At 37.6% G+C, this 14,247-nt stretch overlaps 3 protein-coding genes and 1 non-coding gene across 8 annotated transcripts in view; all 4 read right to left on the reverse strand.

Moving 5' to 3' along the window:
- Positions 1-3,742, reverse strand: part of LOC132122152 (sorting nexin-29-like) — a 185,921-nt gene extending 182,179 nt beyond the window's left edge. For 3 of the 5 annotated variants that reach the window (XM_059532087.1, XM_059532088.1, XM_059532086.1), the window contains exons 1-4: positions 3,364-3,741; positions 1,947-2,011; positions 1,592-1,644; positions 1,352-1,476 (exon numbers count right to left, since the gene is read on the reverse strand). In XM_059532087.1, the coding sequence (XP_059388070.1) occupies positions 1,352-1,476; positions 1,592-1,644; positions 1,947-2,011; positions 3,364-3,370 (250 nt within the window). In that variant the 5' untranslated portion in view covers positions 3,371-3,741. Of the gene's footprint in view, positions 1-1,351; positions 1,477-1,591; positions 1,645-1,946; positions 2,012-3,363 lie in introns of all 5 variants that reach the window. The other 2 variants (XM_059532090.1, XM_059532089.1) reach the window with 2 other exon arrangements.
- A 441-nt stretch (positions 3,743-4,183) lies between these two features.
- LOC132122644 (tumor necrosis factor receptor superfamily member 17) lies at positions 4,184-6,018 on the reverse strand. Its single transcript, XM_059533006.1, has 3 exons — positions 5,859-6,018; positions 5,040-5,180; positions 4,184-4,754 (listed from the first exon to the last, which is right to left on the reverse strand). Exons 1-3 carry the CDS (start codon positions 6,010-6,012, stop codon positions 4,543-4,545), a joined length of 507 nt encoding a protein of 168 aa, XP_059388989.1. The 5' UTR covers positions 6,013-6,018; the 3' UTR covers positions 4,184-4,542.
- A 5,156-nt stretch (positions 6,019-11,174) lies between these two features.
- Positions 11,175-14,027, reverse strand: rsl1d1 (ribosomal L1 domain containing 1). The gene is made up of 9 exons (XM_059533008.1): positions 13,907-14,027; positions 13,391-13,530; positions 13,151-13,289; positions 12,736-12,884; positions 12,433-12,534; positions 12,103-12,196; positions 11,826-11,951; positions 11,586-11,732; positions 11,175-11,472 (listed from the first exon to the last, which is right to left on the reverse strand). Exons 1-9 carry the CDS (start codon positions 13,946-13,948, stop codon positions 11,326-11,328), a joined length of 1,086 nt encoding a protein of 361 aa, XP_059388991.1. The 5' UTR covers positions 13,949-14,027; the 3' UTR covers positions 11,175-11,325.
- Positions 12,977-13,107, reverse strand: LOC132122659 (small nucleolar RNA SNORA55). The gene has a single exon (XR_009426420.1). It is a non-coding gene; the product is annotated as a small nucleolar RNA SNORA55 (small nucleolar RNA).
- Positions 14,028-14,247: the final 220 nt, after the last annotated feature.

Consider the following 14,247-nt stretch of genomic DNA (forward strand, 5'->3'; position numbering starts at 1 on the left):
GTTCAGATGTGACCATTTTCATAAAAATATTTTTTTCCATCATATATGTAGACAGTCATTTTCAAGCATCAAAACAATAAAAGTATAGTACAGTTTTAAATTGTGTTCTTTTTTCTGTACATTACAATGTATCCGGTTTAATTTTTTTTTTAAATCATCATATATTTTTACCATGATTTACAGAAGAACCCAACTAAAATGTAACTGAGTGTAACAATAGTTCATATAGTAAAAAGTTAGTCAGGCATTTTTACAACAAGAATTACAATGCAGCCCCCAAAAACTAATTAATGGTCATTTTAAATCTTTACCAATCAATGCCACTATCCTTCTAACCACTAGGTTTTACCCTTTTTGTCACCAACAAGATTTCAAGCATGTCAAATATAACAAAATTTAGGATAATCACTTTTTCTTTGAAATACATTTTAAATATAGGTCAGAATAAGTCGTATGTCGTTTATTTTTCACATAAATATATCTGTTAGACTGAATGACAATGGAACAGACAGATAGTTTGCCAGATAGTTAGACTTTTTAAATTCACAAAAGTTATTTGAAACTTTACTAGCATGTAACATGCTTTCTATTTATATAAAAACACTTTTTTATTTAGCTTGATGCAGACACCTTGTGCAGATGTCTCGTCTTTCCCCCATATACAAAAACATCTGCAAGAAAACTTAGCACAACAGATATGCGTGTGAACCTCATTCACCTATGAATTTTATCAAGTATGTTTGTTAAGGAATTTAGTTTCAGAGTTTAGAGTTTAGTTTAGAGTTCATCAAGTACATTATTTACAATAGAAACTCAAGCTTAATGAACATCACTGAATATCCCAACTACTTTCTGAGTGACAAGCAACTTTCTACTTTACAAAAGCTAAAAGTACTCAGCATTGATTCATAGTATCACTCTTAGTTCTGCTGTTAATTTTAAACCGCTCAAAACCACAGCAGGTGCAAAGACTAACCTCAGAAAAACCTTGTTTCTCTTTTTTGCCACTTCTACAAGGCTTGTTGCATAACCATCTGGTTTCATAAACAGTATCAGCACCTGGTTTTCCTGTATGAGTACTTATGAGCATCTGTTTCCTCTATGGACAACCCAAAACACCACGTGTTCTTTGTTACTAGAGAAATCTCTCTGGCAATGTCTCTCAGGGGTACCAACTAAGACAAACTCATTAAGTAGAGCAAAGAGTTCAGTGAGTGAAAGCTTGGGAAAACACTTATTTTTTACATGTTCTTTCTGAAGATCATACAATAGGTTAATATGGTTGGGCAAAAGGTGAGTGACAGAAATTAAAGTCTGGAAGGCCATTATTTGATGGAATCAGATACAGTACCTGCTTCAGTTTTACTGCTAAATCCAGCAGCATGTTTAATGGCAGCTGCTGTGAGGGCTAAACCACGGCTTTTCCACAAGCCATGCTGAAGTACTGCTTCAAACTGGGCACACAGGCATATGACTCTACAAACACCAAAAGATGTGATCGTTTAATTAAAGCACATCATGATGGCTTAATCATATCAAACCATTTATTTTATACAGATTTCTAAATAAATAGGTAATCTTTTTATGGCACCTGCTATCGGAATCCGAGGCAATCTCCTTCCTGCCACCAAAGCGAATTTGGCACTGAGGAGAAGATAACTGATTTAAAAATCACGTTCAGCCCTTAACTAACATTAACATATTTCAAAATACAAATTATTCAAACAGCTGAAGATGTCATTTCATTATATATCTTCTTCACAGACCCCTGTAGTAGCTTAACAGGCACCTAGATAAATATTAGTATTTAATAACCTGATCGACCATTGATACTAAACTCACTTACTTGTTTCAAGCCAGCATTGTCAAAGAGGAAATGTTTTGTGTTAACACTGGAAAGAAAGACATTATCATACAGTCAACGAAACAACTCCATGTCCCCTTACCTGTTTAACTGCATCAAGAAGTCTCTCTAACAGGTTTTGCCTTTTCAGCTCATTTTGCTGCGCGTCTGTAAGGTACAGTGTCCTGAAATATTACTGGCTGAATTTACCAGCAAAATCACACTTTATATAAACACGTAAAGAGCAACAATAATTAACAGTATGGTAAACGACTGACTGCATAGAAAAGCACAAGCTGTTTTTAAAAGTCCCATATTGTCAAAGTTGAAATTTCCTGTTTGTTTGTTTTTTCACGCTAACTGAGGTCTAGGGGCTATTTACCATATTAATTTCAAAACAGTCAGTCCACAGTAAAATGCAAACAGCCTGCTGTGTCACAGTAGCTGTGATTTTTCACAAACCGTTGTGACTTCCGTAAAAAGTTGACGTCAGAACTACAGGCACCTCCTTCAGTCCCCACCCCGAGCACCGCCCATCGTCCCACTCTCCCCTTCTGTCAAACCTCCAGACAACATCGCATCCGTGCCATTGCTGAGCACTGCACAAAAACAGCACCTACTGAAACATGTCGAATAGTTTACATTTAACCACGAAACCAGGATTTTTACTATGAGGTGAACTCTTTGTTTCTATCTAGCACGTCATGTATATACAAGATGTATATACATTTCAATCTCAGCAGGCAACTATTTTTAAGGCTACATTACTGATCCAGCCACAATAAATCACAACATTGTATACACAATTACAAATGATTATATATAAATCGTCAGTTTGTTGTTTTACGCACATGCACAGACAATTTTTCATACACGACATAATGAGATGCAAGAAACATATGGCAAGAAATCTGTAGACTCGTCCATAACAACAAAAGACAATACTTCATTGAACCCTCATTGAAAGCATTTTTGACAATTGTTTCTGTCCAGTCCGCTCGTTTTAACCATAGCTCATTTAATTATAGCTGTCAACCTAGTTACCTGTGGTTGGCCTGGCCGTGCGTCACTCAGGAAACAACAGGCCAATCAGAAGAGAGGCTCATGAATATTAATTAGACAGGCTAAAATTGACCTGTTCTTAGCAGTCCTCCTGAGAAAGGAGCTGTAAACATATAATGAGTTTTTGGTAATCATACTGCAAATATATATTCTTAAGGACGTCAAAACCTGAAATAAAACTCCAAAAAAAGTGTACAATATGGGACCTTTAATGGTGAAAGCACTGTCATATTCTGATCTATTTCTTCTACATAGACCCACAGGGCTGAACATGATGATGTATGTAGAGATTATGTCTATGTCTATCTATCTATCTATCTATCTATCTATCTATCTATCTATATGCCTTACATATAGTATGCCTCACAAACAGTATTTAGATAACAATAAATGTGCTGTAACGTTATATACAAATAAACAACGCAAGAGAATGAATCCATCACCTCAGATGAACTCACCGTTCATTCTGAAACTCCAGATGAAACGGTTTATCAAGCGACATGAATCCCAGTTGTGTAGGTCCCCAAAACTATTAGATTAATACCTAAAGATGTTTAACAACACTGTTTACATTTTGGGTCGTTCTCCATAGTTTCATTTGCAGAGCGCTTATACGTTACAGTACAACCGAGGCCTAGCCTAGACAACACTAGCAGTTTTTTAAAGCCGTTTTATGCATCACAACTGTGAATATTCTGTTCATGAAGTATCGTAAGGGTTTACTATTTAGCATGAGTGAACTGTTTATTTTTACCGAGTTAAACTGTATCGTTGTGCTAACTAGAGCTCGCTAATGCCACTGTACGGCGCTCGAGTCAGTCACATGACATTGCCCTGGTGTCACGTGACGGCAACATTGTCACGTGGGTCATATCTAAATAGACTAATAAATCATTCAAACAATTATAAAGAAAACTATTTTAAAAGTAGAATTTACGTCAGTCTGATTTAATGGGATAGTTCACACAAAACATGAATACTCCGTCATCGTTTACTCACCCTTGTATCGTTCCAAAGCTGTATGACTTTATTTCTTATGAGAAACACAAAAGGAAATGTTTGGCAGAATGTTTGGAAACGACAACTTCTGTCACCTTCACGTTCAGTTTTTCGTACAGTGACAGTTGACAGAGGCTAATCAATTTGTAGGGGATAAAATTCATATATTGTTTAAAAAAATAAAAATAAAGTTTAAAAGGTGATGGCTGGTTAAAAACGGGTGAACTGTCCTTTTAAGAATTTATTACATAAATGTCATGCAAGACTTCATAAGTGAAGTAACACATTTTAATCTAACAAAGATACAGCATAAATGTGTACTGGGTTTGCATTGATAAAAAAAAATGTGTAAGAGTGAACTTTTGGTCAAAGTATTGTTTAAAGTATCGAAAATTGTTTCTAATATTTTATCAATTCTAATATGGCAGATAATTCTTACATCTAAATAACACTGAGATGTTAACTTCTGAGAGTCAGATACCATCCTGTGTTCAAGTTCAAGTCCTGTGTCCAATATTAGTGCATCCAGCAGTCATGACAGTTTTATCCAGTCTGGACAGAGTAATGGTGAGACGATGCTCGCAATCATCCTTCACCAGATGATGTGCAGTGTTCTGGAAGTTCCAGTGACCTCCTCTCTATATAACAGGTGTACAGTGGTAAGCTTGCACTGTCTTTGTGGTAACCAGCAATGTAGTGCCTTCCTCAGTGGAGGGAAGAGGCAGGTTGGAGTTGTAGTGATGCTGGTTCAGTCCATCAGGCAAATCAGTTGTAGCTTCATCTGTATCTTCAGATTGCTCTGTGACATTCGAGCCCCTTTTGCTGTCAGTCTTTGGTTCTTGACCTATCACTGTGTAACATTTCATTGACTTTATAAGAATTTGTTTGCCACACAATTAATGTCACTATAAAAGCAATGACTGCTAGCTTAAACATATTTAGACATACAAATTATATTAAATGAAATAATATATTTATTGTAATAATGCCATACATAACATCAAGTACAGTAAACTAAAAATAAATGTATGCCCAATGATTATGCCACTTATATTAAAGTGCTAACATTTGAAGCAATGTATTATAATTTGGGGAAAGAAATTGTCTAAATTTTTCTATCAAAAGTGCAATATACCTTTGTTCATGATGGGTTTACAGGTTTTTCTGCGTATAACTCGCAGAATAATGGTCAGTGCTGTGAAAGCTCCCAGGAACGCAAAAAACATGATCAAAATTAAACGGATATTTTGATTCTTTTCAACTTCATTTTCTGGCACTGAAAATGACACAATGAGGCACTGAATAAGAGACTGAAATCATAACATATTGTGGACTTCATCATACAGTTCTACTCACAAGTGGCCATTCCTTTTTCAGAAATAACAAGAGTTTAAATTATTTGATTTAAATAATAGCATTAATTGTTGGTGGTGGGTTTTTTTTTTTTTTGCACTGCTCCAAAGAAACTCATGAAAAGCAATTTTTAAGCATTTATATTACCCATATATTGCAGAAAACAAATAAGTTTATATCCTCAAGTAATTGTCTAGTAACAGAAGAGTTCAAATGCAAAAGCCTGTAACTGCTGTCTGAAATTTTCTTCTAAAATTAGCATTTTTCTTAGGCTCCTATGTTTATGCTCAGTAATCCCTCCATTTTAATGACAATGAAAAGAACATATTCACTGTCATTAAAGTGAAATTACTGAACCTACACATAGGAGTCTGATAAATAAAAATGCTAATTTTAGAAGAAATACACAGGCTTTTGTATTTGAGCTCTTTAGATGTATATATTTATATATACATATGTTACAAGACAAAACTGCAAGGAGTATGTTGACTTACAAACTGTAACTATTACATTTATTCAATGTGCTTGTCCAACAATCTTAGTTTTGAAAATGAAAATGAAATGAAAATGGTTTTAAATAAGATATAAAAATGATACTTACTTGAGGTGCAAAATGTTTTGCAAATAATTGGTGGGGAGTTGCATCTAATGGAGCAATGTTGACACTCCTCAAGAAGTCCATCGTAATAATAATTCTTTGCACATTTTCCCTCAGCATAAATAATTATGTAAAGCAGCAGTATAAAGAGAAGCATCTTCCACTGAGGTGCTAGGCGTCACTGAACTTACACAGCAGCCAACATTTATTATGCCCCAGTATGTAAATATGTCTTAAGAAGGGGATGTCCCTAAGCCATAAAAACTTTTGTATTTCACATTGTCTCATGACAGAATGACAAAAAAAAATCCACGTTTGTTTTTCTATTTATGTAACTACATTGTAAAATAATTAATAATTGTTTTATGGACAAAAACTATCTTCCAGAATAATTTGTCCATATTTACAAAACAATCCATACATTTTACAGTTTAAAACTATCATTTATCTTTTTAAATCACAATTTAAGGCTTTAAAGTCCACGTGCTACTCAAATATGTTTTGAACTTTTAAGACAACCATCATAACAACACAGGTAGTAAAGAGAAAGCCACATTAAGTATCAGAGTTCATCGCAAGCTGAGGTAAATAAATACTAATATGCAGAAGGGTGGGGTGGTGCTAGCGCAGTGGATAAGACACATGTCTTTGGTGTGAGAGACCCGGGTTTGAATCCACTGTGAGACACCAATGTGTCCCTGAGCAAGACACTTAACCCTTAGTTGCTCCAGAGGTGTGCGACCTCTGACATATGTGGCAATTGTAAGTCGCTTTGGATAAAAGCGTCGGCTAAGTGAATAAATGTAATGTAGAAGGTGTAGAAATACAAAACACAATAGTGAAATAGTATTATAATAGTTGTAAAATAATGCAATTAACATTAATTGTAGCATAAAACCCTAATACATGAATGAGAACAATTATCTTTTTACTTCTGAAAATGTTACATTTAACAGTTTTACTGTAAACTAACATTATATTACCATTTTTACTCAGATGTAGTTATCTTCCTGTCAACCTAAATCATTTACAGTTAATTTTATCATCATTTTTTACAGTGTGTCAATAGTTTCCACTTTAAATGGTGAACTTTCAAATAAAATAAAAACAGACTAATAAACATGTTCTTAAATTATTTTATTTGCAAAAGTCTGTATACATAGCACACAAATAATTGATTCCCGATACTGCTATAAACACATGAAAGCAAGCACTGCTTATTAGATATGTTTGGACAACAGTAAAAATAGCACAAAAACACATGAAAATAATAAAATTACAGTATATTTGACTAGCATATTATATTAAATAATACAAACATATTTTAGCTTAGATTAAAATGCATTAAACAATATTTAAAAAGTTAAAAAAGTATTTATGAACAATTATATATGAAAAAACTGTTGATCCTAAAGATTTCTAAAGCACTTAAAGGCGAGTCATTTTTTGGCAGCATGGATTCAGATGTGAAGAGGAGGGTCTCCCCGCAGAGCATTGTGGGAATAGAGATCCAAATCAGAGCCTGACATTGAATGTCGAACAAAGTTTGCTGTGTGCGGTACAAAAGATAAGACTTATTTGATTCTCTCTCCTGGCCAATAGGAGCCCACCTAAAGACCAGAATGATATAAATGATTAACAAGCCCACACGTTGCATGATCATTCAAATTAAAAGATCATGCTTACAGATAATGACATGGAAGATGACTGTTTTCAGAGCATTATCGAACTATGTATTCATTTATAACAGTTTTACCTGTATGTTATATCACTAAAGGATCTCGGTTCAGATGGTTGGTCGCCCCAGGTGGTTGTGTATTCAGATAGGAGCTCATGGCTATAGTAACAGGTTGATCTGCTCTGGCTGTGCGGTTTGCCTGAGAGCCTTCAGCCTGAGTGTGGTTTCTTCCACTTTTCCTGAAGGAATTCCTCAGTCCGTTGGAGAGACTGCTGGAGACTTTACGCATAACACCTGAAATTCCTTTAGTGTGTTTGTATTGAGCAATGTCATCCTCTAACTCTTCAGGAGGCACTTCAATATTACCAGTGTACCAAAACACCCACCAGATCAGACTCAGAAAAATAATCACAGCTCCAGCGTAAATTAAAAAGTCATGGAAAAAGATGTCCCAAAACACGCCAACCAGGAGGACAAAAAGTCCAAAAATGTCGTGAAAAACAGCAAACCAAAATGCACATTTACAACGACCAACTCCTGGATGCTTTTTCTCCATATTCACAATCATTTATTAGTGTCCTTTTGTCATTTCACTGTATCGCTAGACTGCAGCTTGTCCGTCCAGAAGACTACAATGCTGAAAGTACAGATTGCGAGAAACATGACGCACACCTGTACAGATGATGTTCAAAGTACACTGAAGTGAATAAACCTAGATGTTGAGCAGTAATGTTTTTATCAGGATCACAATCATGAAGATAAATAACACACTACACAAGTCAAAATGACATGAATCATATATCAACAAGTAAAAATAAAAATACTAACACTAATAATATTTACATAAGGTTTTCCATGTGACATTGTTGGCTACTTCTAGATCATCCGCCTTTTATGCTTTAGATTTTCTTTTATGATCAATGTCCAGACCACACCGAGAACAGCAAACATCAGCCCAAATGAAAGACACAATGGGCCCATTTCATCATCCACTGTTGTATTTGTAGAATTACTAATAAATATTCCACTAGAATTGAGGATTATCACAAAACCAGCTGCTAATGCTAGTCCACCAGCGATCAAGATGAAGATGGGTTTGTGGTAGTAAGTCCAAAAACTAGGGTCTCTGGGTTTGGGGTCCCAAACTGGAGTTGACACATTCAGCTGAGTCACATCTTCACTTAAATCACACTGAGCCATAGCATGCATCCCGATGAATCTAAACTTGCACAAAAAAATATGAAAAATACATGTCAACTCACTTTGAGCTGGTCTGTAAAAATCTAAATAGCTTTCAGAATGGGATAGTTCACCCAAAAATGAAAATTCTGAATTGTATTTACTTAATGTTATCTCAAAACTGTGATTTTCATTTTTTGGTCAACTAGTCCTTTAACAATATAATTATGTAAGCACTGTCCTTGGTACAAATTGGTAGCATCAAAAATATAAAAATATTTTTTACTTGCCTTCTGTTTGGTCTCTGAAAACACTGTTGATTTAGTTGGTATCAGCCTAAGATGTACATCCAAGAAGCTTAAAACTGTCAGAAAGAGAGAATGATCAAGTTTGTCTCAAAAGACGAGTCTAAATAGGAAACCTTTCAAAGGATCTTTAAAACAACACGATGACCATTATAAATCCGAATGGAAAAACTCAAACCAAACCCATGTAACATATACCAGGAACAACAGCACAAACAGAAGAGCAGCTGGTCCAACACATCATCCAGTTCATCAAATACATGTAATACAATACAGCTGCAGGCACCAAAGGTACAGTAAGCGCAATGCAGAGCCGGAAGACAAACAGGAGAAACAGAATGTACAAGAATGGTTGATATGGTTCAGAAGTTAAAAAATATTAATTTACGGGTTCGGCATGAAACAAGGAACCCATAAACAACTAGAAATCATGATTTTCCTGACAAAACTGTTAAAAAGTTATAAGCAAAAAAATATATATATATTTTTCAGACTTTGAGCAAGTTATCGTTCCACGATTCATGGAATGTGATCAACATAAGGAAAGTAATTTCAGCCTCAGACGTCATGCCCACCGACCATTGATTTCTGCCATCAGTCTGAAGGTCTGGCTATGTGAGAGTAATCTGGTGAACCATTTTTTTTTTTTTTTAACTGGTGATGGCACTATAGAATTGGTTTCATTATTTTCCCACTAAAAGTTCTTAGGGAATCGACAGACACCCATTGGGGAAGAAGAAAAAGAAAATCAACTACTACAATAGGAGCTACAAGCACCTTAAGCGTTCGGCCCCTAAACGCATCAAGCCTGCTGTAACCAGAACTTTCTATCATCAAAAAGCTGAAAAAACAAAGTCAGGTTTGTGGCGAGTGGGGCGGGGCCGAGGGAACAAGGAGAGAGGCCGTCAATGATTGGGAAATCAGTGACACCTGCGACCCATTGCCGGTCTCGAGTCCCACGTAGGAGATGGAAGGATATAAAACTGGAGCAACGACAGTGAAGGACGAGAGAGGACCAGGCCTGGGCTTTTAGTTGTGTTTTGGTTTTTATTTGAGCGCACAAGTCGTCCGTGAGGGCCTGGTGCGCTGTTTTGTGTTTATTTTTGTAATTAAAATGTTTTTGATTGTCTGCCGGTTCCCGCCTCCTTCTTCCGGATGAATATTAAGGTTTTAATTCATTACAGTGGTGCCGAAACCCGGGAGAAGGAGGGGACGTGCTGCTGAAGATCCCTCGCCGCTGTGGTGAATCCGCGGTGCCACAGAGCAGGCGAGGAGGATGCCGCCATGGACGCTCGAGGCGGTGGACTGGAGCGAGTTGCCGGGGACGGGCGAGCTCGCTGCTGACCGCCCACGATATGGAGGGGCGGCTGCCGTCCGTGAGGGAGCGGAGGAGTCGGCGCCGTTCACCAGGGGGCCGGAGCCTGCTGCCTCCGTGAAGGTATCCGGAGGAGCAGGGAACGGGGGACTCCTGCCGGCTGCCCAAAACCGGAGGAGCCGTCGTGGAGGAGTGTAGTGCCGTCCGCCGAGGGCCGTCCAGTGCCACCGCCAGGCACCGCGGAGGAGATCACCCAGCCGGTGGAGGGCCGAGCAGCAGTGCGTCTGGGAATCTGAATTTTTTTTTTTTTCTCTCTCTCCCCTCTCTCGTCTCTGTCGCTCCTCCCTCCATCTCCTTTTCTCTCGCCTCATCTGTCCTACCCCCCAGGTTCCCGGGGGTGGGGGGTGGGGGGGGGAGTAGAGCGCAGTCTCGAGGGTACCCCCCGGCCTGCGAGGGGGGTATGTGGCGAGTGGGGCGGGGCCGAGGGACGTGGGAACAAGGAGGGAGGCCGGCAATGATTGGGAAATCAGTGACACCTGCGACCCATTGCCGGTCTCGAGTCCCACGTAGGAGATGGAAGGATATAAAACTGGAGCGACGACAGTGAAGGACGAGAGAGGACCAGGCCTGGGATTTTAGTTGTATTTTGGTTTTTATTTGAGCGCACCAGTCGTCCGTGAGGGGCTGGTGGGCTGTTTTGTGTTTATTTTTGAATTATTAAATGTCGTTTGATTGTCCGCCTACTTCTTCCGGATGAATATTAAGGTTTTAATTCATTACAAGGTTTCATTTAAATAAATTAACCAAAAAAGCGGCTGTTTGCAGAAAATCCTCAGACTAGACAGATTTATAATTCTTTTAATAGACTGTTCACATGGATCAGAACAAATGCTCAAATGAATCTCATAAACGATGTGTTTTCTGCTTCATACATATTCATATAAACTGTTAGTAGGATGAGAAAGCTGCACATCAATAACATTTACATCTATTTTATTTGTTTTTAGCTTTTCTCTTCAGATCACGTGCTGTGACCTTTGGTGTTTTCTTGGTCAGTTTTGTGTCTTTTACAGTTTTCTTTAGTCCTTTGCCAGCAGCAGCAGGCTTCGGTACTTTTTTCAGTCCTTTTTTAGATTTGTTCTGCAAAAACAAAAAGATCATTACACATACAACACCTTTATGACATTAACACATCAGTGCAGTGTAAATATCGGTTTCATTATATATCCCATGTTAGATAGAAAGACGCTGACCTCCTGTTTTGGCTTTTTGGTTGGCATCTCGATTGGCACCAGCTGTGGGATTTCCTCTTCTTCACTGTCTTTCTCTTCCTCGGTTGCTTTAGTTTTCAGATCTGACACTTCTGTATTCTGACTTTCTCTCTTCCTCTTTTGTGCTCCCTAAACATTAAAAGGTAAAAACAATGACTTCTCATTTTACAAAAAAAAACTATTTTTGGTCATATCTGTTTTGCATTTGTTAAGCAACTTCACCTTTGTTGAACGGGCTTGCTTCCGGGCCTCCTCCACCACAGGAAGATGACTCAGGTCAGAGGTGTAGATGGGCAGCGCCACAGAGGTCTGACTCTTCAAATGGATGATTTTGATGTTTTTTCCTGTCTGAGAGTGAAACAGAGTATAGGTTTTAGGTCAAAACTGGAGGAACAGAAACATACATCATCCTGTTAAAAACACAAGAATAGGCAAAGAAAGTAATGAGTGATACTGCGAAAAAGAAAGAACTGGTTACATACACAAAACCCTTACTCACCATTGTTAACTTTGCGGAGATGGTGGAAACCGCTGTCATCACATTCTCAACCATCTCATCTGCTGTCATGCCTGAATGTGCTACACGTACCATGCTGTAATGATAAACCACACAATCAGGTCAAAGCATTTAAAACAAAAAAGAAAAAAAATCTCATGTATCATAGTTTGTAGGGACAAGTTCCAACAGAGGAGGACACCCGTCTGGATACACTAAGAGTTATTATTGCACCATTTTAACCCACTTCCAGCTGTGACGGAGCAGGAAATGGTTTGCTGTAGTGCTTCAACCTACTGTAGTGTACCACAAAAAAAAATACAAAGTTCATACCAACAAGAGCCTTTATTTGAGACAGTGAGACTGGTGCCCTGAATGAGGCGCTCCATGTCTCTGGCTAGATGTTTGCTTTCTAGATCCACCGACAGAGGAGCCCTAAGAGAGAGAAAGAACTTTAAATCAACGTCATTCACAATGACAGACAACCCTGATGAATAGATACTGAAAATCTGCACTAATTATCTTCTAAACCCTTTCAGTGATTAGTCTTAGAGCTCCTTTTCTACAGGCATGAAAAAAGACCATTGTCTATTGTCAACATCTGTTTTTCTGTGTTACTTTTTCAAACAAACTTACTTCTTCCTTCCATAGAAATGCTTCCCAATGTGGGAGGGTAATCTGCGTCGGATACGTGCGTCTGACAAAAACAAATCAAAGTTGCCCAGTAGCCTCCTTTTGGCTTCAAAGGGCTTATACTCAGTTTTCAACATGTTGAAGGGAATCACCTAAGAACACAAAAATTCTTGTAAATATTTAAGATGATCCCACATTTCATAATGCATAGTCTCACATAAAATGGACCTGCTCGGGAAGTCATAATTGTTTCAAAGTTTGTAGAGACAAGCTCCAATAGAGAAGGAGACTCGTCTGGATACACCCTGAATTACTCTAGCACTTTTTAACCCATGACCAGCACTAGAGATAGATGGAAAGGGTTTGCTGAAGTGCATATAAATCTATTAAACATATAAAAATTAGACAGATGAAATACCTCTATGGCATTTTTGACCCCTCTCTCTGTGAGTAACTTCTTGTAGAATCTCACTGTCTGTTCGGAGGTCATTTTGGGTTCATCTCTGGTGAAGAGACACACGTCTCCTGACTCAGTCCTTAGCCCATGGGGTAAAGAACTGTAGGGCAAAACACACTTGCTAAGTACAATAGAAAACTTAATTATCTTAATTTTCTCTAAATCAATGATTCTGTATTCATTTCCCATTGAAATACTTACATGCGAATGGTTTGCTCCTTTCTAGGGATTTTCCATTGAGTTAACAGCAGAGAGATGGACTGACCATCATTCTCGAAGAGCTTTTGGGATGAGGAGCTGGTCTTTAGATATGCCTGTAATGCTTGAACAGCTTTATTTACCTGTAATACATGTAATCAACTAAGTTAATGTCTTACTAATACCCAAAGTCAGTAACAGCCGTAGAACCTTTTACAACGAAAGCAAAATGTACTGTTTAACTAGTGTAACTGCATCTGGCACATACATTTAATAAATAATAAAAAGCAAAGATAACAGTGATATGTTCTATATCTAAACTACTTCGAGACTACAGAGTAGGCTACAGCCGTTAACGTTAGCCAACTTAGCAGCCTAGTTTGTTACTAGAATTATACAAGGTTCCCACCAAAACGTAAATGTATAAACATAAAATTGAATTAAACGTAAATGTATAAACAAAATTATGAAAATGTAACTACTATGTAGCGGGGAAACTATCAATTATTTCTGGTTTACCTGAGACCGATCGAGATCCAATTCATCTCGTGGGGACTCCATGGTGCACGTGTAGAGAAAGCAGAAAGGCGCATGCGTATTTCCGAAGTAAACGTCACAAGGACTTTTATTTTGAAAAATATATCGGGGACCGGAAAGCTTCACGAGTTGGGTAACATTCACTGATCTAGATCAGTGGTAACATTATTTCATTTCCCTGCATCACAACAAAGCGTTTAAATGTGTTACTTATGTCTATTTTTGAATACAGATCATAGACTGTGATCCAGACCTATTTAAAGATATATATTTATAAAAACTTCTAAAAATATATTTATTATTATACCTTTATCATATATATA

Source organism: Carassius carassius, chromosome 40, assembly GCF_963082965.1.
Source record: "Carassius carassius chromosome 40, fCarCar2.1, whole genome shotgun sequence".
NCBI classification, from domain to species: domain Eukaryota; kingdom Metazoa; phylum Chordata; class Actinopteri; order Cypriniformes; family Cyprinidae; genus Carassius; species Carassius carassius.

Bases quoted from the DNA above. Each gene is read 5' to 3' on its own strand.
- LOC132122644 (XM_059533006.1), bottom strand. From the start codon at position 6,012: ATGCTTCTCTTTATACTGCTGCTTTACATAATTATTTATGCTGAGGGA. The intron at 5,181-5,858 runs GTAAGTATCATT...TGTCATTTTCAG, and splicing joins CAAAACATTTTGCACCTCAA to TGCCAGAAAATGAAGTTGAA. The intron at 4,755-5,039 runs GTATATTGCACT...AATGTTACACAG, and splicing joins TAAACCCATCATGAACAAAG to TGATAGGTCAAGAACCAAAG.
- rsl1d1 (XM_059533008.1), bottom strand. From the start codon at position 13,948: ATGGAGTCCCCACGAGATGAATTGGATCTCGATCGGTCTCAG. The intron at 12,885-13,150 runs GTATTTCATCTG...TTGTGTTCTTAG, and splicing joins GGGTCAAAAATGCCATAGAG to GTGATTCCCTTCAACATGTT. The intron at 11,733-11,825 runs GTGAAGTTGCTT...TTTAATGTTTAG, and splicing joins AGCAAGCCCGTTCAACAAAG to GGAGCACAAAAGAGGAAGAG.